A 22,870-nucleotide genomic window follows, 5' to 3' on the forward strand; every position below is an offset into this window, starting at 1 on the left:
TCAGTTAATATCACATGATTATTATTCCCGTTTGCAGGAAGCTGTTGCAGTGGGGCCCACGCTTTCATGACATATTGTAGTCCTCTTCGATGCCAGCCCCTGCCTGGGCTTCTAAATTCATCTTTAGCTAACTTTACAAGCCTGGAGAGTAATCTGATGGTTTACTAGCTTTAGGATTGCAAGTTGGAAGCTTAATTTAATAGCCACTTTTAAAACCATTTAGGCAAGGATTGGTTACTAGGCCTTTGATATGATGGGGTACACGGAACCATTTGATTGAGGTTGATTATTTGAAATACTGAGAATTGGAGTTAGGACCATTTGGGCTGAAGGTGGTCCCTCAACTACACATAAGACAGGATCCAAACCTGGCTGTGGGGTGGCTTGGAGTCCGGTGACTTTTTTCTGGCATGAAGGATATGTTTGGCAGCCTACTGGAGAGGTCCAAAGAGGCTGGCCATGGCCTTCAGAAAAGAACACATCAAGGTTGGGTGAATCTGGGTGTGTAATGGTTTTGTAAATGTTTTGGTTTCAATAAAAATCCCAAATGTATTTTATCAATGCATTTCCCCCCTTAATTTTTAGACCCTTGTGTATTTTAAGGGAAATTCAGTCCATATGTTTTTGATTCATTTATACTTAACTCATCAAAATGTTGTTTTCTAAGAGTCATTTGGTGTCCAAGAAGACTTTAGAGCTTGATTTAAATACCTTCCAATGTTCTTTTTCCTTTCCTTTTTAAAAATAGAAAGCCATCTAAGCTTGGCAAAACCCAAATGCAAACACACCAAAAGTTTGCATTTGGTTGAGAGCTTCAAGCCCATGAGGCTGCTAAGCTGGGCCAGATGCATTCGCGAGCTCCTGGTAACATGTGAGCTCCGTTACTCAAAAGCACGGAGAGATCTTTACCTTTTGATAATCCCTAGTGGCTGTGCACATAAAAAGAAATTCTAAAAAATAAAATGTCTGCTACTTGCTTAATCTTTGCTCTTGAGAAAGCCATTTAACCTCCCTTAGCTTCAGTTTTCCCATCCTTAAAATTGGGTTCATACCTATCTTGTGTACCTCCCAGAATTACAGAGAGGGTTAAGAGAGCTAATGTAAAAGTACTTTGGAAAATACAAATAGCTCTGCAAATAGAGTCACATCTCATTTTTTTTAAAAAAGATTTTATTTATTTATTTGACAGACAGAGATCACAAGTAGGCAGAGAGGCAGGCAGAGAGAGAGGAGGAAGCAGGCTCCCTATTGAGCAGAGAGCCCAACGCGGGGCTCGATTCCAGGATCCTGGGATCATGACCTGAGCCGAAGGCACAGGCTTAACCCATTGAGCCACCCAGGCGCCCCCACATCTCATTTCTTGATGTCTTGTTCTCTGAATAAAATAACAGGTGGATGTTTTTTATGTGCCAAACACTGTGTTAAATATTTCACAAGCTGCTATCTTTTTTTTTTCTTTAAAGATTTTATTTATTTATTTGACAGAGAGAGATACAGTGAGAGAGGGAACACAAGCAGGGGCAGAGGGAGGGAGAGAAGCAGGCTTCCTGCTAAGCAGGGATCCTGACACGGGGCTCAATCCCAGGAACCTGGGGTCATGACCTGAGCCGAAGGCAGACGCTTAATGATGGAGTCACCTAGGTGCCCCAACAAGCCACTATCTTGTTTAGTCATCGTAGTACCTGGCGAAGGGTATATACTTTTAATTTCTACATTTGAGAAGATAAAACTCCTCTGCATAGTTTACCCAAGGTCTTATAGTTTGTGAGTAGAAGAACCAGAATATGAATCTGGCTCTTTATGGATTTTAACCACAAAGTTGCATAGTATGTGGTTGAAACCATATTCATCACTGTAAGGTTGCGACCCAGTATCAAAGTTTATCTTGAGTCATAACCAAGTCTCCTCATATTGTTATGACCCCTTATTCATACTTTTGATTATATTCTCTTACTGAATAATTGGAGTACATGCATGTATGAGGATATGCTCTTTGAATACATATATGTATTAAAAGATCATTCATTATATGTAATATAGAATTATAGGATAGTAATAGAAGCTACTTTTAATTGAATATTTACTTTGGAGCAGACACCGCAGAGCTTTGTACATGCTTATCTCATGTAAGGTGCACAACACTATGAGGTAGAGATTGCTATTGTCAAGAACGATGAAGATCTGGGATTTTACTGTGCACGAAAACTAATCAATTAGCCTGCAAGTTTCCTGGAGGCTGGAAGAAGGGATGAGGTTTTTGGGATGGAAACAAAGTTCTTTATTACTTACGGCAGGCAAGCGGCGGTGGCTTCATCTTGCCATCAGTCTTCCTGGCCCTACGTCCTGCAAAGGTGATGTGGAGTGTGGCCTAGGTGGAAGCTGAGCATGAATGGAGTTTAGAAACGCCAATCCCTGTTGTAGCGAGCCTCCTTGCTTGACCTTTGCCCCCTTGGGAGAGAATATTTGAATATACTGGACAGTAAGCAAACCTGCTTTCTGCCTCAGAGGGACACTCTTAAGTCTACCTTCTGAGACTGTTTGCCATACAAATGTTTTTGAAAAGATTCTGAAACAAAAGTTTCTGTTTCTCAGATGTATGTAATAGTAAGAGATCCAAGGAGAATTTTTTTTCCCGACAGTTATTATCTCCATTTTATGGACAAGGAATAATGTGGGCTTGGAGAAGTTAAGTGGTTTATTCACTCCAGAAATGTTTATTGAGCACGTGTGTATGTTAAGGTCACATAGCTAAGAGGTCAAGGAGAGGTGCGTCAACACAGGCTCCAAGCCGTTAACTTGTATCCTTCGTCTCTTCCAAGCCACGGGCCATCTTTCTTCCCCACCTAATGACCAATGATAGAAAACAGAAATGAACTTAAGATGATAATGACTTTTTGGAAGAAGTGCTTCTCCAGCCATCAGGTTCTCCCTCCGCAGCTTTGACCCAACCCTAGACACCCAAATGCAGTAGGGTTGCATGCAGTGTGGGAGTGGTAATGGTAGATTCCCAAAAGTCAGAATAGCATTTTGAGATCATATTTAGCAGCACACAGAAGACCGTGGTGCTGGGTCATTGGAAGTTAGGTTCAGTGTGAATAATTTTGTTCTGGAAAATTCAGTTTCGTAACTTGGAAATAATTTGGTTTCTGTACAAAATCCAGAAGGTTCTTTTTCCTGGTTGCCCCCACCACCAGTCATTTATCCTTCTTTAATGTTTGTATAATGATACCATTAAATGGCTTGTGGAAGGTTTTTGTAACAACTATGCTAGCTTGTGAGATTCTTCTTGATGTGTGTCTGAATCTATGTATCAGGAAATATTCAGTGATTAAGAAGTTGGAATCCAGGGAGAAGAAAAAGTCTTGGCAAAGACTAGAAAAATATGACTAGAAGTATCTTTTCAAAACAAAGAGGTCTTCTCCACCCTACAGAAAGGCCTCCCAGGCTGCAGATTCTCTTCTCTCTCAGTAGGAGCTCCTGAGGGAACTAGTTTGCCAGTTTTCTGAGGAAAATAATAAAGATGGACATGGAATGAAGAGGGTTGGTGGCTAGTTTTGAACTGTGGTGAGGAAACAGTGAACCTTAGCTGGTTAGCCACTGTCCCTTTTAACCAAGTATCTTCAGGGGAAGCGTTCTTCTACTGACATCCCTGTCAGAGGAGAAGCTGTACCTTAAAAAAATAATAAATAAAAAAGAAGAAGAAGAAGAAGGAAAGAAGCCTGACTTCAGCTCGTTTAGCCCTGCCACCTTGTTCATGGATTAACCTAGAATGGTGAGAAGTTCTCTCCTGTTAGCCTGCTCCTCAGCCCCTGAAGCAATTGGCCCTATTTCCTGAGCTTATTTCAACTCCCTTTGATGCCAGAGAAAATCTAATTAGTGAAGAATTTGAGAGAAAGAATTTTTGAGAGAACTCTGCCACCCCAAACCCACAGCAGAGTGGGGACATGACTTTTCCCTGTGAGGCTATCACTGTCAAGGTTTTTTGTTTTTTGTTTTTTTCCAAACCCTAAATGTTAAACAAGAAGAAAAGGTGATACAAAAACTCTCTGTGATGGAGCCAGGCCTCTTTCACAACAGATGATTCTAGAGCCATCTATCTTGCAAAAGAATTCTCTCTTCAGACAGGCTCTATCTGATTTTAGACCACGCTGCAGAAAGAGGAAATTCCTTTGTGTACCTCAACAGCAAAGTCCTATAGAAGAAGAAAATGAGAATCTTTGGGGGAAAGGGTTTATTTAAGAATGAAAGTAGGCTTCAGAAGCCGGTATTCTCTCAGGGTACTTTTACGGTGAGGGAATGGTTGCTGCTTTGCCCCATCTGCCAGAGGCTTCTGCATGGCAGTGGCAAAACCACCTCAACAAACAAAACTAAGCAAAACCCCACTCAAAACATTGAAGCGTTACTTCCAGAATTCCTCGGTTCTGCCGCTTCCCCCCCCACTGGAGCCCTTAGAACCGCCTGGGCGCCTTTCCTTGAGGGAACGATGAAAGACGCCCAGAAACACATGCGGCTCCAAAGGAACCTTCAGTGCCGATCCTCTTCCCCTCCCACTCAGTCTCTTCCGACGGTTCTGCCCACGGTTTCCTTGTTGTTGTTTTTGGTTGATCTGTTTGTTTTGGGTTCCCCTTCCCCCCAGCTCAAGGAAGCTGTACACACACACTGAAGCATTTGGGGCTGACTTGGCAGGATGATGTGGCTGCCGACAGCTTCCAAAATATGACACCAGTGAAAATATGAACCAAATGTTCCTTGTATGCTAGGGTGTGAAGTCTTCATCGCGCCTCTCTCTCTGAGAGCCGAGAGCATGAAAGAACCAGACAGTTTTGGGTCTTGGTTTTTGCTCTGCCTCTTAATAGCTGGGTGGCATCTCTGAGCGTAGTTCTTGATAAAATAGCAGTCATCTCCCTGCTTCCTAAGGGTGCCCGTGGAGATAAGCAAAGTCATTTATGGAGTGCCTGCTGCCACGCGCCAGGCAGTGTGAGCTGCAGTAGTTTCCCTACTGAAGCATGAGCACCTCAGAGGCAAGGCCGTTCCTTATTCCCACATGGGCCAGACAGTAGAGTCTGACTGGCTGGGCTTGGGTCTTGACTCTGTTCCTTGCCAGCTCTGTGACCTTGGGAAAGTTTCTAACCTTTCACTTGGGAAAGTAGAGATCGCCACACTACCTACCTCAAGGAGTTCTTCTGGAAGCAAATAAGGAAACACATGTAACCCAGGGCTTGGAAGGCCCTCCGTGAATGTCAGCAGTGGTTTTCTCTGTACGTATAAGCTCGGTGCCTGGCACCTATATGGTTTTTTAAATGAAATATGGTACGTAGTAAATGCTCAACAAATGCTAGTTCCATTTTCTGTAACCCTTCTTCTACAAGTCTTCCCATTCACTGATGACAGGTTATGATGGCATGTTCCATTGCGACTGATCCTAAGAAAGGAAGATAGTGTTCTTCCAGAGGGAGTTTAACCCTGAATGGTCCTGTCATATGTGTTTATTCTTTTTATTGCTATAAACCTACAAAGGGGGAAATGCGGACCAACCAACTCAGTGCCTTAGGGCATTCATCCTCTTAATGTAGCTTCAGTTGAACCCATCCTCAGTGATCCTTCACCATGTTTGTGGTGGAGAGAAAACAGTGCCCGAGAATGTTCACTTGGCATGTCCCTGGAACACGGACCCCACACATGCCCCTGCTGCGGGTGAGGAGTGGGAGGTGTATGTTTGTGTGTGTTTGCAGGAGGGGGGCCTCAGAGCTGGGAGAGCAAGATAAAGAAGTTGATGACTCAAAGGTCTTTTATTTTCCCTGGCATTTCCAAAAGGTGGCTTCTTATTACACAACTAGCTCACATTCCTAGCCGACCTCAGGCACACCTCAGGCCTTCTCTTCTTCCCATTGGCTCCTTCCTTTGACTTGGAGAAGATATTTATAAAGATTGGAATCTACTAAAGAAAGAGGCAAGAAGCAGCAAGAAGCCACTTCAGTGAGTGAACTTTTTTGGGGGGGCGGTATATGTGTGGTTTCATTTTTATTGCTTCCAACTGTTTTTCAGATCTGCTTAATTTATTGTTGGACACCTCAGAGTTTGTTTGGCTCTGACAAGCTCCCTGGCCCCCAGGCACTTCATTCCCCAGACTACACTTCCCATCTGGGCCCGGGAAGCTTGGTTGGTGATATGGAGCTGGTGGGTTTAGCTGGAGATTTTGCCACCTCCTTCATGTGTCTTTGGAGGACTTTTCAGATATTGAAATGGGCTCTTCACCTTGTAAATTTTTTGGATTGCTTGACTGGTTGCCAGTTATGACTTCTGACAACATGAGTGCCCTGAATATTTTTGTTGATTGAGCCCCAGCAGGGGGTGTGGGAGGGGGATTGATAAACGGTAGGGTTTATCCCTGGATTTGCTTTCAAATCCTGAAACAAAAACAAAAACCCAACAGCCAACATGTGAAGTATTTCTTTCAAAATTAGTTGGTTCTGTTTTCAGGATTTGAATGGGAACCTAGAAACATGGGCCCTGGGCCCTGGTGGCATTAGAGATGATCTAGGCTAGCCTTTTCATTTTACAAATGTGGAAACTGAGGCCCAAAGTGGTTAAGAAGTAGCATGCTCCTGGTCACACTGCTAGGAACAGAGCCATGGCTGGGACACAGGCCTTATGATCACTTCTTTGGCCTTCTTTCTACTCTTCTCTGCTCACACACCTATTGTTGGCCGTGGCCGAAATGAAACTTTGGCTTCTTAACCAATTCTTAACCATTCCCCAACCCCTCTTACTTTCTTTAAATTGGAATTTTCCTACTCTCCATCTTGGCTGAATTTCTTCTTCTTTCCTCCTCCTCTTCCTTGTAATACGTGTATATGGAGGCAAAGTAGAAGAACTTAAGCTAAAAATGATTATTTCTGGCCACTTGCCAGAGGTAATCTTTTCTAACTGGTCTTGTTTCTGTTTTTGTTTTTGGAAGTGACTGCCAACTCTAAATAACACGATTATATCCATGTTTCTTTCTTTATCATTTTTTTGCTACATCTATTGAGTCTCTGACTTCAAAATAGGACTTGAGCTCTATCTCCAATCTTCTCTCAGTGTTCCATTATTACATTTACTCCTTCTGTTGGTTGCCCCTGCCTTTAAATTATAACTTGTGTTGTGAATTATAACTTGTGTTGTGATGAGCGCTGGGTATTATATGTAAGTGATGAGTCCCTGCTTCCTACACCTGAAACTAATAATACCCTGTATGTTAACTAATTGGAATTTAAATAAAAAATTGGAAGAAAAAGCACTGTAACTTGCATGTTCCCTTTGTGTTCCATCAACTTTCAATGAATTCCATTTTTTTTTAAAGATTTTATTTATTTATTTGAGAGAGAGAGAGTGAATATGGAGGGGGTGGGGGGTAAGAGGAAGAGCAGAGGGAGAGGGAGAAGCAGACGCTGCCCTGAGCGTGGAGCCTGACCCAGGGCTCAATCCCACGACCCTGAGATCATGACCTCAGCCAAAATCAAGTTGGACTCTTAACTGACTATGCCAACCAGGCACCCCCGCAATCAATTTCTTGAAGCTCTGAGTCCCCTGAGGACCTCTTTCTTATCCTACTCCCTTCCACATTCCACCTTTTGTCAGTGCCATAGTTACTTTCATGTTGTTTGGGTGATTTACCTTTTCATTCTCTCTTGCAACCACTGCTTTTTTTCTGTGTTTTTGGTAATGTTAAAAGTTGAAAACCAATGAATAGCGTGTATATATTATGACTGCAGTTTTTGTTTATTGCTTGGTCATATTACATATTTGGTTCCTTCTCGAGGGGACTTAAATGTCATTCATTACTCGCTTGTCTGACAGGAATATTCCTAACATCAAGGTCATGATCACCTTTTTTAAAATGTTTCATCAGTTGCTTAAAATTATTCGACCAAGGTTAGTAACTGTCAGTTTCTCCTAAAACTGTTCCTGTCGGCCTTCCCTCTTCTTTTTTTTTTTTTGGTATCCCTACTTCTTTCTCCTCTCTCCTTCTAACACTTCACAGTGAAATAGAGCAAAATACTGCTGAGTTTTCTTAGACTTTGGATCTGTCAGAATTTAAAGACCTGGTCCTTGAAGTAAGTTCAGCTAGTGATGAGACTGCATCTTTGGTCTTCCTTCAGATCACTGGAATGAAATCATATGTGCCCCACAGTAATAAAAGAAGCTGCCATTTTGGAGAATCAGTTGGTTTTGCTGATGAGCTTCATTTTGTTTGTCTATTTATTTATTTTTGGTCTTCTCTTCCCAAAGGAGGATGCCAGTATCGTACATGCTGTTTGTTTGATGGATCCCGTTGCGAGTGATAATAATGATTCTGATGCTTTCTCTTGGCCCAAGATAATAAAAAGCCCAAGGGCATTTGTAATGTGCCTAACTGGGTTTTAAATCAATTAGTGGGTATCTGAGGGCTTTATATAATACGTCACCAGAAACAGCTACTTAAGGAAGAGCCTGGAAAATCTCAAAAATTATCCTGGTTCAAAAGGGTGATGCCTGCTGTTCTAAACTACTGTTCCGATACTCGAATTGTATGTTATGTGAAATATTAAAAGAGATAATTTGCCAAGCTTACAATTTCTCATGCTGAAGAAAATACGCCATTAGGAAATGCCTAACATAGATTAGAAAAGGGTATTTGCAACAACTCAAATGGTTGACGTTAAACCATAATTTCCCCCAGATAATGGATTGCTGTGGGAGCTGAATTTGCTCAGCCAGAGCCCCACCTCATCATAGCTTTCCTTCCCCTTCTCCCTGTCTGTCTGTGGACCTTGGATGAGGGACGAGAAACCTGGGGAGCAGGAGATGAAAACTGGCCCTCTCAATTTGTCTCAAGTCTTAGTGAAGTGTTGAAAATGGGTTGTAACATCTATACTCTGCAATCAATCTGTCCCTTTGAAACGGTAATTTTCTGTTTAATATGATGGGACATTTAGAATCATGGATGAGGAGGTAGGTGCAGATCCCTAAGGTATTATAACCCTGGGAGCAGGGAGCCCCTGCTATGTGGTGAGTAGACACCATTTGTGACCATAGCGAATGCCAGGTCTGTAAGGGAGAACCCAGCTCTTTCTTTGTGCCTCCAATCAGGATGATTTGGACAAAAACAGTAATTGATTCTCCTATTATGCTTCAAAAGTACTAGTACTAGCTGTGATCTGGAGACCTTTATAGGGGTCTGTGGCACGGGTGTGGGGTGCACAAAGGAAAGAGAGGAAAAAAGTACAGTTGGGAGGGCCCTTGTCTGGAAATCTCTGTCCTGAGGGAACTTCCCCTTAATTTGTGCATTTATTAAATAAATATTTATTGGAAATAAATATTTATTTAATATTTATTTAATATATTGGAAAGTAACTAATCTGTACTGTGGTTGGCATCTAACATTCCTCAGACTTAAAGTTATAGCAGTTATGTTAGGCTTTCTGTAAGCCTTTCTGTGATTTGGGCACAGACAAGTAGGACCCAGGCTGTTCTGGTCTTTTACAGTTGACCTGAATTCCAGTCACTTTTCTGGGGTGCCATTCTGGTCCTTTGCCAAAATACGTGTGTGTGTGTGTGTGTGTGTGTGTGTGTGTGAAAAATTAGTATTAGGTGAAGTTGGTTGTGGGGCTGCAGCTGAAAAATAGTGGGATCTGAATTTACCCAGCGGTTTCATGGTGTGTGTGTGCATGCAGGTACTGTGGCTGTACCTCGAGAGGGGCTAAGGGAGGTCAAGGTCATGTGTGCACAGAAGTACGGCATTCCTATAGGAGCATCCCTGTTCGGATACCAGTCTCTAGAGAGTGTTGCTAACCTGGTCTTTCCATCTTGGGTCCTGGGAACTTGAATATAAGTAAGGATTGGGTTTAGATACAATTCAGTTGCCTTACTTTAAAAAGAACTGATGGTTTTGGGAGGATCTCTGAGTTGACGTTCTTGACTCACCTTCATAGGGTTTCCCAAACAGATCATGTATTTTGAGGTCCACACTATGTGAATACACACATCTACAGCAATTCCAAGTTATACGTAAGTGTCGTTGCTGCATGTTCTGTTGTTAGCAGCCGGTTCCTCTCAACACGGAAATAGGTCTCTGCCCCCACCTTCTGCTTTTCTTGCATCATCTGTTGGTCTACCTCTGAGTCACTCCAGCCCATTTTGGACCCGTGATTTATTCCTGTCATGGATGTTAGTGTACGTGGTCCCAGCTCTTTGCCTGCTGTTGCTCAGTCATGTTCCCTCATTCCACGTCTTCTTTATCTCTAGCTCCATCAGATCCAAATGATCCATCTTTAGAAAAATACTTTATAATAAACTGTTACAATCTTTTCTTTTCCAAGATTTTATGTATTTATTTGAGAGAAAGAGAGAGAGAGAGAGAGAGAGAGAGAGCATGAGAGGGGAGAAGGTCAGAGGGAGAAGCAGACTCCCCGCAGAGCAGGGAGCCCAATGTGGGACTTGATCCTGGGACTCCAGGATCATGACCCGAGCCAAAGGCAGTTGCTTAAACAATTGAGCTACCCAGGTGCCCCTCAACTGTCACAATCTCGAAGTGAATCTTGTAAATTATAAACCTACCTTAGGGAGGCCTGGATGGCTTGGTTGGTTAAGCATCCAACTCCTGATTTCGGCTCAGGTCGTGACTGCAGGGTTGTGAGATTCAGCCCCATGTTGGGCTCCACACTGGGTGTGGAGCATGCTTAAGATTCCCTCTCTCCCTCTCCCTCTGTCCTTCCCTGCCCCTCCATCCCTGCTCTCTCTCTCGAGAAAAAAATAAAAAATTTGAAAAAACCCCATCCTAGGCACATGATTTTTAAAAATGCCCTAAATATAAGGTAATAGAGACATGAAATAAATGTAATTTTAATAAAATAATATGTATTTACAGCATTCAGGATCCTAACAGAAAGGAGATGGCACAGTAAAGTGTTTAACTGAAAAGACTTGAAAGTGAGGACAGGGTTATGGGAACCAGCCAAAGATAGTGAGGGACCAGAGACTAGGGACAACTAGAAGCTGTTTTCACCCTTAAGCCTGCAGATACCCTGTGAACTGGAGCTGGAAGATGGGAGGAAACAATGTCCAGACCTTAGGGTGAGGAGAGAGGAGAGTGAGGAATGTATACTCTTTCCTCGAACCCTCTGATCTCTTGCCACTGCTTCTCATTGGCTGAATGTTGGAAGCAGAGGGCAAAGGAGCCTGGGAGATGCAGTCCATCGTGTTCAGCCTCCTGATGCAGGAAAACAGAACAGAGAAAGGCAGACAGTGGGTCACTGGGGCAAATGGAGAAAGCAACACAGCATTTTGGTGCTACTACTCTGGAAGACTTAGTTAACGGAGGGTCGAGTCCTTGCACCTTTGTGTAGGATTACCCTGTGCATGCGGGAACGTGACAGATGTATGGCCTTCTGTTGGCAACTCTGATGTTCTTAGGTGATTAACAACTGACAGTAAAATTCCAAATGAAAACAATCTTCTCTTTCCAGGTTACATTTCTAAAAATGCCAGCATATATTAAAATCATACAAGGGGCACCTGGGTGGCTCAGTCGGTTAAGAGTCTGCCTTCGGCTCAGGTCTTGATCCCAGGGTCCTGGGATCAAGTCCCATATTGGGCTCCTTGCTCAGTGGGAAGCCTCCTTCTCTCTCTGCCTGCCACTCCCCCTGCTTGTGCTTGCTCTCTATTTCTCTCTGTTGCAAATAAAATCTTTAGAAAATTTTTAAAAATCATGCAAAAATACATTTAGTTCATACTTATAAAATGGAGTTAACTTCTCATATAATTTTCAGTGTCTTTTTTTCTACATGAATGGCATTTGAGAGTTGGGTGTGTGGGTGCAGGGCGAGGAGAGTCTTGTCTATTACAGGACAGTTGGCTTCCCTGACCGCCACCCAGTAAATGCCCTCAGTTTTCCTCCAGTTATGGCAAAAAACAAAACAAAGCACCCAGCAATTTTCAGAACGTTCGAGGAGTGGGGTCTATCCTGCTATGAGCCATTGCTCTGGATACATCTGGTGCCATTGACTAGGTCATCACCCATGAGACCCTTAGGGATGCAGGTTTCCTCCAGTGCAATTGGAGTAAAACAAAAGAAAAGCTCTGTAAATGAAAATGCCACCTTCTTCACCTTGCTGGGTGGGGTGAGTGGGGTTTTGTAAACCTTGCTGGGAGAGGATATGGGTCAGGCTAGTGGCTGAGATGCTCCTCCACTTCCTGTTCCTGTAGAAACTTCCAGATCACGTCTCTCCTAACACGTTCCCATCCCACACCCTCTCCCCCTGTGGCTGTAGCTAAAGTGGCTCCACCCCTGCTTCTGAGGCATTCAACTAGCCTGAAGGTAGGCTTCTGACACTTGTGATGACAGGCACCAGCACCAGAGTCCCCCACTTTCTGTCATCACTGAGCATTTCTCAGGCTTCTCCCATGATAGCTCTCTGACATTCTCCCTCCTCATCTGTGTTGGCCTTGTTGCCCCCCGCTGCTACCTCACAACATCTGTGGCTAGCACACCTCCACCTGAGCCTGAGCAGAGGGGCCAGTCTGTGTTGTGACTGGTCATGGGCCATGACCCGTCTCCCTGGGGGTCCTCCCTCCCCTTATTACTATGACGCTCACTCGTCAGTGTTTGTGTCTCAGGGCCCCCGATCCCACTGGAGTGAATCATATTCCTGATGAATGCTGTTAAGCACGTGAAGTTCCTTTCTGGAGGACTGAGATGCCAATATGCCAGTACTGTTCTATAGTTTGAAAGAGCTGGAATGCCACCTCAACGGTGTTTTCATCCTTGGGAGGATCTTGCCCATTATAGTGAAATGTGTTTGGACATAGAGTGGGTCAGCCCCAGAGGACTGAGCATACTGGCCCCCACTTCCATATGCCTTTCTTCACGGGTGCCAAAGAGATGCCCTTATAGTGGCTTTAGCACCCCACCTCGCTGGTCCGCAAATGGGGTTCCCCTGTAGTTGTGCAGTGACATCTGACCATCCCACTAACATGCATCTAGACACACTTTAGTTCTTTTATTGTTCAAATTTTTTAAAAGATTGTTTAGAGAGAGTGAAAGAGAGAGTGTGTGTGCATGAGCAGGAGGAGGGCAGAGGGAGAGGGAGAGAATCCTCAAGCAGACTCCCTGTGGAGTGTGGAGCCTGATGCGGGGCTCGATCCCAGGACCCCAAGACCATGACCTGAGCCCAAACCAAGAGCCAGATGCCCAGCCAACTGAGCCACCCAGGTCACCCCCTCCCAACTTAGTTCTTTTAATCAGATAATGAACAGCAGCTTTAAGCATAGCATTTGATAGAGGAAGCACGTGGGAGGTAAACCTGCCTCAAGTCATCAGTTATGTGTGTTGGCATTAAAATTGTTCGCTTACTAGTAGGCATCTGTCAATCCTTTGACGTATTTGGAAGTGCCTATTATGTGGGCTAAACTCCATGGAGCCACAGAGATGGACAAGGATGAAAGTGCTTCCTATCTGGTACGGGAATCAGGTGAGCAGATGGAGTGAGTGTTTTATTATGATTTGGGAGTGGACAATGGGGGGCATGGGGAGTCGAGGTTTTCTTATGGTGACAGTTTAACCAGGCCTTGAAGGTAGAACAGGATTGTAATCAACGTAGAGAGAGAAAGGGAGGGTACCGTTTACAAGCATGAGAAGAATGCCGTTTGTAAATTAATTGCTAAAAATGCATGGCAAGAGATTCAGGATTGCAGAGACGTAGGACTGATGCAACTATGAGCCTTCAGGGGATGAAGGTCAAGGCTGGACAGCAGGAGAGTGCCTTGACTGCCCTGCTAAAGAGCTCAGACTAGCTTTGGGGTTTTGATGCTTCAGGTGGACGTTGAAGAGTGGGCAAAGCACTGTCAAGCCAGGGTTCTAGGACTATCACGCTGCGGGGTGTGAAGGAGGGATCCAGGAGGTCAGCAGTCAGGAAGGAGATGTTTAGTAGGCTGCTGTAATAGCTCTGGCCATGAGGAAACAGGCTCGTGGATACCAGTGGAGAACTGTGTACATTTTATTTCTCCAAAATAATGGAGGGATGGCCGATGCCTGTGTAAAGGGTATTAATGACCCGGTCAACTTTGAACCTCCGCAGTCTCAGTGAGGCCAGGCCACAAAGAGGACCCCATTTCCTGTGCCCTCTCGCTGGTGTTGGGGAGGAGCATGGGCTATAATCCGTAGAGTAAAACCATCAGTGGAATTCAGGTTGTTCTTAGGCAGTCTGCTGACTTAATGTTCTTTACCAATAGCTAGTTTACAGTCCCATCTTGGAGCGGGGGGGGGATAATTTCCCTCCGAAGGGTGTACTAAAGAGAAAGGCTGAGAGGATTGATTTTTTTTCCAAAGAATCCATAAATATTTACATAAGTGCAAGTTACAAATCTGTGGCTTTGAGATTATTGAATTTCACTGCTTTTACACCCACAGCATATAAATTTCCAACAGGCATTTGCTGGTGGTGAATGCTCAGTCTTTGGAGAATTGTCTCCTAGTTTGTTTCCTTCACTCTCGGAAAACAAATCTCCCCTGTGCTGTTTTAATGCTCTCACTTACGGTTATGGATTGGTCACTGACAGCCGTGTGACGATGGTCCTCGGTGGAGGGAGCGTCACTGTGATGGACTGCCCACTAATGGGGGCACTACTCCCTGAGCCAAGAGGCTGCTTTTAAAGACCCTTTTGGTAACACAATAATTCTTCCCACCAGAGAGCCCTAGATGGTGGTATAGTTCCAACGTCTTTGTGCGGTTCTTGGGGAAAGGGGAAAAACTCTAAAGATCATGTCCCTTTAGCAGAAAGGCAGGTTACGGGTCTTTTGAAAATATGGGTGTTGCGTCTACTCTCTTCCACATGGTCAAAACTCACCTATTTTATTCTCAGGCCTCTCTTAACAGAACTGTGCCTGGAGCACGCTCTCTTCTTGTTTGGCTACAGCCAGAGCAATCGCTGCTGAGTAAAGCTCTCTGTTTTACGACCGCTAAATTTTGGACTGCTCTACTGATCTCAGGAATGCAAGTCTATCTTTGCTGACTAGCAGATTGCTGAGCGTGCAAGGGACAGGGTCCTCTTCTGTGTCCTGCATATGGCAGACAGTCCGTACACCTTTGTGGAATTGGGGACTAGTTAACCCGAGAGTAGTTTCTCTCTGTCTCGTGCCCCTCAGATTTGTTTTTCAATTTGAGAAGGTGCTACACAAAAAGTAAACAAAATGAATGAAAACTATTCCTAGTAATGGATTATGCTAGGGACTGGATTTTATGTGCATATGCCTGGGTCTGTTGGATACATGCAGAAAAATTTGTTTGTAGAAGACTGGCTTTCAGCCAGAGAAACAAAGGGACCATTTCTTCTTGCCCTGCAACTCCGCTGAGTACAACCTAGTCACCAGCAAAGGTGGGATCAGTGGCAAGTGGGCTTAGAACTGAGGTCGCATCCTGCCAGCCCATTGAGTGAATGGGAAGCCTGGCATGTGGCAGTAACTGTCACCGTCCTCATGAGAGATTTGCAATGGGGACCCAACCTGTGGGGGCAGGGTTTCCCACCAAACAGGCACACTAGGACTGCGGAGCAGATGGTGGCTGTTGCATCAGATTTGGGGCCACTGGAGAGGACTCCAGGCCTGGAAAGGGGGCGTGAAAGAGCACGGCAAGACCCTGACCTTGAGAGGAAGCGGTGTTACTAATTAGGCCACTAGAACAGGGAGACAAGACTTAGAGAAGTCTAGAGTTGCAAGTCTTGCTTTCTGGGCATGTAGAAGCCCTGGTATTTACACTGGGGTGGAAGATTAGGACACGGTAACAGTGAGATGAATGAGACATGCTTAGTTCAGGGGATAGCTCCTTAAAGAACCATTGCAGCAGATCAGGCTTAGCTTTGGGTCTTGGGGGAAGGCCTAAGATCGTGTCTTATTTATTTTGTATCCTCTATCATCTAGCAAGATACCTGAACGTATAGTATTCACTAAGTGAGTATTAGTATTGCAATGCGGGTGGCTTGGGTGGTGTTTTAAAAATTAAAAACAAAACAAAACAATGAAAAGTTATGTAAAGCTGGATTCAAATTTACAGGAACATTATAAAAAAAGCCTTTCACTCCTGTTGAGATTGTGTAATTCCAAACCTAGGCAGACAGGAAAGGGTAGTGTCAAGAGAGAGGTCCTGAATTGATTTGGGAGGCTGGGTAGCCCGGTAGAAAAAAACACACAGGCTGTGGTCTCAGAGTGACCTGGGTTTGAATCTCAACTTTGCAAGGACTGTGTAATCATGGACGATGACTTCACCTCTCTGAGCTCAACTCAGTCACCAGTAAAATATGGATGCTGTTGCATTCCTGGAAGGGATGTTGTGGGAATTCAGTGAGTTAACATGGGTTCAATACTTAGGTGGTGCCTGAGACCTAGTGGCCGCGGGAATAACAATTCCCATAGAAAGGCCTACAGGAATCGCGAAGGAGGAAGGCAAGAGGCTTTTAATGCCTTGCTGTGGGATGTGATGACCCCGGTGGGCCTGGTCCTTATGCTCCCTGAGTGATGCGATTCTTGCTGAGGTAATGGGCTGGGTCGATGTCATACAGATCTGATGACAGGACACCCACACCCTGTCACCCTCTCTGCCAAGATGGGCTGTGCTCATTCGAGCCTCCACTCCCTTGCTGACTGCCCTGCGTGAACACCCCAATGGAATCTGGCTTTACAGGCGTCCTGAAAAAATGCGCATGGGTGTCTTGCCGTGGTCACGTTTCTAGAGAGGCAGCCCCTCTTTGGACCTGGCATTCAGCCGCCTTTGCAGTCCCCACCCCTCTCATCCCTCGTCCAGGCTTGATGATACTTTCGTCTGTTCGGAAGAGGGAGAAAGCACTGGAAATAAGAATGAGGAAAAGGGACCTTTGTTTTTCCCTTACCAGGGCCCTCAAGAAGTGAGATTTGTTGTTGGATCAGATCATGTAGCACTGGTGTTTCTCATCAGGTCGCCCATAAAGGCAAGGATCATGGGCAATTTTAGGTCCTGAAATCTTATCATCATAGGTTGCATTAAATCCCCTCTTCTATGCTCCTGTCCTTCCATTCCCCCCACCCCCACCCCCAGGCAAAGCAGAGGGCAGGCCCGGTACACATTTTTGGATGAGCTGACTGATGTGTTCTACTGAAAACAAGTCCAGGCAATGTTCAGGTGGGAGGGCGGGCTGTCATGGTGGGAAGTGTACAGTCCAGCTTGGGTTTGTGTTTGGCCTCCCCTTTGACCAGCTCAATGACCTTGTCCTTGCGGGGTCCTGTTGTCATGAAATAATTTTTACTGGGTGTTCAGTAGGTTCCTGGCCCTGAACAGATACTTTACATACGTTATTTTGTTTAAACCCATTGCAGTCTTATAAAGTATATGTCATTATCCCCATTTTATGGAAAGGAAAATAATGCTCAGAGAAGCAAAGTAAGTGGCTCAAATAACACTTTGAAGATGATGATTTTTCTGTAGCTGTAGTCTCTGTCACCGATGCTGTGTCTTCTACTGCTATCGTGCTTATGAAACCTCACTACCTGCTAATTACGATGGTCCCATTACATTCTTGTGACCTATAAAGACATCTAACCTCTCTGTAAAGTAAGTAATCTGTTCTGCCTATTTCATGGACTGGCTTTGAGGATGAAGAATTTTGAAAAAGATTAAACATTTTAGAAATGTAGGGAAATCACACTAATATCATGAAATTTATACATAGAAAATGAAAGTTTGCAGGAATCATAGAGACAGAAATAAAAAAAGGTTAAGAGGGGGTAATAAGGAGAAGTTTTATTTATTTTTTTTAAAGATTTTATTTATTTATTTGACAGAGAGAGATCACAAGTAGGCAGAGAGGCAGGCAGAGAGAGGGGGAAAGCTGGCTCCCCGCTGAGCAGAGAGCCCGATGCGGGGCTCGATCCCAGGACCCTGCAATCATGACCCGAGCCGAAGGCAGAGGCTTAACCCACTGAGCCACGCAGGCACCCAAAGTTTTACTTATTAATGTGTATGCTTACCGTGTATAATTGCTTCACATGTAAACCTTATAGCAACTCAGTAAGGTGCATACTTGTGCTGTTATTACTCCGAATTTACAGATGAAGAAACTGAGGCACAAAGAGGTTAAGAATGTTGTACAAGGTCACCTCCCTGGTAAATGGCAGGACTGGAACTGAAGGTGAGCAGTCGGAGCCTGCAGTTTTAACTCTGACGATTCGATATTCTGCCTTCTAAGGGTTTTCACAGGGGTAAGGGTGAGGGGCTAGGGAACCCATGAGAGGATTTCTTTACTCCTTTTTTCAGGTGGAGTGTCTCCTGTGGAGGTGGTGACAGCTATAGGGGTTTCCAAAGCACTCATAGGAATTGGTAATAAACAAAATGGGAGGGTTATGGAAGAACATCATCAGGAAGAACATTATTAAAGGGCTCATACTTTACCCTAGAGCGCAGTGAAGGGTCATATGCAGAAGAGTGCTAGTTTCAGCTTTGAGTATTAGAAGCGTCGCTGTGGCAGCCATGTTGGCCATGCAGCAGGGCTGGGGCAGGATGGTGAGATCGGCAGGACTGAAGGCCATGGAGTCTGACAGACTCAGCTGTCAGCTGGTGGGGATGGGGGGTGGTTGGCAGCTTAGACTGTGTGAGTCTTGATTTTAAAATGGAGACTAGTGATAACCCTTACCCAGTAGATTTACCCCAAGGATGAAATGAGAGCCGTTTGGCACAGTAGGCACCTCATAAAGGTCAGCTATTCATACTGTGAGCTGTTCCAAAAAAGCAAGTGAAGCCGATGATGGTTTTGTCTGAAATGGAGGCAGTGGGAGTGGAGAAAAGTGGCTGGATTTAAGAGAAGTGGAATTGAGAGGATTTGACTATGAATCAGATGGGGTTGGGAGAGGAGAGAAAAAGAGAGCTGGAGAGGGAGGAGAGTGTCAGAGAAAGGAGGAGAAGGCATGAAAGAAGTGGGAGGGAGGGGTATCAGGGAGATGCAGGTCCTATAAAAGCACTCAGTGTTAGCTGAGGTGTAATCACAGGAGAAGATGTACAAAGGAAAGACAAAAACAAGAAGGAAGACTTAGCATTTGATGAGGGAAAAAGCCATGTATTCATTCAGCCATTGCTTATGGAGCACATATTATATTATACACCAGTCAACAAAATAATATGTTCTGGTTACTGCGTGTTTTGGATGGGTATTTGCTCTAGACTTAGTGCTTGTTAAATGTTCATACTCTGAGTTTAGTGTAGAAAATAGTGATATTTATTTTCCTGCATAAACACCGTTTGGTAATCACAGTTTTCCATTAATTCATGATGGCTACAGTCTAGAAATTAGTGTGTTTTTCGAGTAGTGAAATACGTATATTTCATGTGCACTGATGGTTGACCTATATGAGCCCCCACCTCTAGGATTTTCTGTGACAGCTCCAATTTTGTGTCATTGTAACATATTCCCAACAGATTTATAAAATGGCTCACCGTGCTTGAATATGTAGAGCTTTTCATTTAAATAAATATAAAAGCAAACACCTCTCATGTTAGACTGTTGTCCTGATTTTGTTTCAGAGGCATGGACCTTAGAAAGCTTAACTAGTAAATCCACTGCCATTTTCTGAGCTGAAAAATTGGCATAAAATGTAGTGAACCCACTTGTAGACTTAAAGAATATGTAATAAGCTTTATTGTGATATAATTCATATACATTTAGTGTACAGTTTTTGAAGTATACAATTCAGAATTTTTTCTAGTATATTCACAGAATTGCACAACCATTACCACTATCTAATTTTTGTACATTTTCATCACCTCCAGAAGAGACCCCGTATCCAATAGTAGTCACTACATTCTCCCTCCACCCCAGCCCCTGGCCACCATGATTCTCTACTTTCTATCTCCATGGATTTGTCTACTCTGGATATTTCATGTAAATGGAATCATATAATACATGGGCTTTTGGGTCTTTGTTCTTTTACTTAGTATAATGTTTTTAAGGTTAAACCACACTGTAGCATTTTTCGGTATGTCTTTCTTTTTCATGGCCAGATAATATTTCAACATAAGGATATACCACATGTGGCTTATTTACTCATCAGCTGATAGGCATTTGGATTGTTTCCACCTTTTGGCAACTATGAATAATGCTGCTATGAACATTCATGTATGGGTGTACGGGTTTTTGTGTGGACGCATGTTTTCATTTCTCTTGGGTGTAGACCTAGGAATGGAATTGCCGGATCATTTGGTAACTCCATGTTTAACATTTTAGGCACAGCCAACCTGTTATTCAGAGGAGCTGCTTCATTTTACATTTCCCACCAGCAGTGTTCGAGAGGCTGTAATTTCTCCACCTTACCAACACCTGTGTGTCTTTTGGTTTTAGCCATTCTAGTAGGTGTGTTGTGATATCTCACTGTGCTTTTGATTCAGATATCCCTAGTAACAAATAATACTGAAGATTTTTCACGTGTGTTTTGGCCATCTGGATATCTTCTTTAGAGAAATGTGTATTCAGAACATTTGTCATCTTTCTGATCAGGTTACTTTTTTATTTTCATTATTGAGTTGTAAGAGTTCTTTATTCTGGATACTAGATTTTTGTCAAAGAAATGATTTGCATATGTTTTCTCCCATTGTGTCATTGTCTTCTCACTTTCTTGATGATGTCCCTAGAAGGACAAAAGTTTTAAATTTTGATGAGTCCAATTTTTTCTCTTTTGTTGCTCTACTTTTGGTTTCATATCTAAAAAATCTATTGCCAACTCCAAGGTCGTAAAGACTTATACGTATGTTTTCTTCCAAGAGTTTTATAGTCTTAACATTTTTTCTTAGTTTTAACTCTTATATTCAGTTCTATGATCCATTTTGAGTTAAATTTTTAAAAAAGATTTGATTTATTTATTTGAGAGTGAGAGAATGAGGAGAGAGCATGAGAAGGGGGAGGGTCAGAGGGAAAAGCAGACTCCCCGCCGAGCAGAGAGCCTGATGCAGGACTCAATCCCTGGACTCCAGGATCATGACCTGAGCTGAAGACAGTGGCTTAACCAACTGAGCCACCCAGGCACCCCTTGAGTCAATTTTTATATATGGTGTGAGGCAGAGGTTCAACTTCATTCTTTTGCACGTGGATGTCCAGCTGTCTAAGCACTATTTGTTGAAAAGACTAATTTTTTTTTAAAATTTATTTATTTGACAGAGATCACAAGCAGGCAGAGAGGCAGGCAGAGAGAGAGGAGGAAGCAGGCTCCCTGCTGAGCAGAGAGCCTGATGCAGGGCTCGATCCCAGGACCCTGGGATCATGACCTGAGCTGAAGGCAGAGGCTTTAACCCACTGAGCCACCCAGGCGCCCCGAAAAGACTAATTTTTAAAAAATATTTTATTTATATATTTGACAGAGAGAGAGAGAGAGATCACAAGTAGGCAGAGAGGCAGGCAGAGAAAAAGGGGTAAGCAGGCTCCCCGCTGAGCAGAGAGCTAGATGCAGGCCTTGATCCCAGGACTCTGAGATCATGACCCAAGCCGAAGGCAGAGGCTTAACCACTGAGCCACCCAGGCTCCCAAAAAGGCTATTTTTTTGTACATGGAAGGTTCTGGAATTTTTCTTGAAGATCAATGGACCATAGATGTAAGGGTTTATTTCTGACTCTTAACTCTATTACATTGATCTGTGTATCTTATTTACTACTGCTTTGTGGCAAGTTTTGAAAGTGGGGCATGTGATTCTTCCAACTCTGTTCTTTTTCTAAAAGATTGTTTTGGCTATTCTGGGAGCCTTGCATTTCCAAATGAATTTTAGGATCAGCTTGTCAGTTTCTGCAAAAAAGGCATCTGGGATTATGGTTGGAATTGTATTGAATCTAAAGATCAACTCTGGTAGTGTAGTTTTTTAATAACATTAATCCTTGCAATTCATGAACTTGGAATGTCTTTCTATATATTTAGGTGTTCTTTAATTCTTTCATTGGATGGGGGATATCGCACAGAAGGTTTTGCAGCTGGATCCAGGGCAGAATGTTCTGGAAAGGTACTTGATGCTGTTTCTTCAGGCTCCACGGTGAGAGGACAACTTACTCCCCATCTTTGGAGACACCCAGAGCCTAGAGCCTTCTAGAGCAATACTTGCGTATTGTGTCATTGGTGTATTTTTAGGACTCTATGGCACTTAGATTAATTCCCCCAGGTGTAGAAACATCCCAAAGCACTGGCAAATTGGTTGCTCTGCTCTGTTCTAAGAATATCTTAGTATTTAGGAGTAGGGGACCCGAATTCAAGTCCTAGCTCTGCTTTTCACAAATGGTGTGACCTCAGGCATATTACTTTCCCTCTCTAAATCTCAGATTCGTCATCTGCACAAATGAGGAAAAAAAGTACATCCATCTCATAAATCATTCCAAGAACCAAATTAAATTAATGTATGGAAAATGGCTTTGTAAACTGTTAAACTCCACAAAGGTTAACAAACAGCTCTTTTTCTCCCCATTTGGAAAAAGCCACTGAATGAATAATCTCTTGCATGAGTGTCCATTTATGTCAGCCTGCTGAGGTCATATGGTGTGGCTTTGAAGTGGAGAAAGTGTGACTGTCAGGTTTTAAAAAGGAAGCGGAGAGACTGTGTTTCTCTTCCCCCTGCATGAGCAAGCACAGCTGTAAAGGTGATGATTTCACAGAACCTGCAGCACCTCACTGGGGCCGGAACAGTCACAAGAAGGACAACTGAGAAACCAGACTCAGGCAAGTTGAAGAAATGAAATAAAAACAGACCTGAAGGGCATCATAGCACCTTCATCTATAATAAGCGTCAGTAAAATCAATAGGTTCTTATGTTTCTTTTGTGGTCTTCCTAATAAATTCCATCTAGTGATTCCCTGATCAGTTTTAT

At 43.6% G+C, this 22,870-nt stretch overlaps 1 protein-coding gene across 1 annotated transcript in view; it reads left to right on the top strand.

Moving 5' to 3' along the window:
* Window positions 1-14,039: 14,039 nt before the first annotated feature.
* The window catches only part of CREB5 (cAMP responsive element binding protein 5), a gene marked incomplete at its 5' end in the record, with an annotated part of 335,925 nt that continues 327,094 nt past the window's right edge, over window positions 14,040-22,870 (top strand). The window contains 3 exon segments of the mRNA XM_080818726.1: window positions 14,040-14,101; window positions 17,085-17,140; window positions 17,143-17,168. Of these exon segments, the coding sequence (XP_080674852.1) occupies window positions 14,040-14,101; window positions 17,085-17,140; window positions 17,143-17,168 (144 nt within the window).

The sequence above is a fragment of the Martes martes genome, assembly GCF_963455335.1.
Source record: "Martes martes genome assembly, chromosome: 11".
Lineage (NCBI taxonomy): Eukaryota > Metazoa > Chordata > Mammalia > Carnivora > Mustelidae > Martes > Martes martes.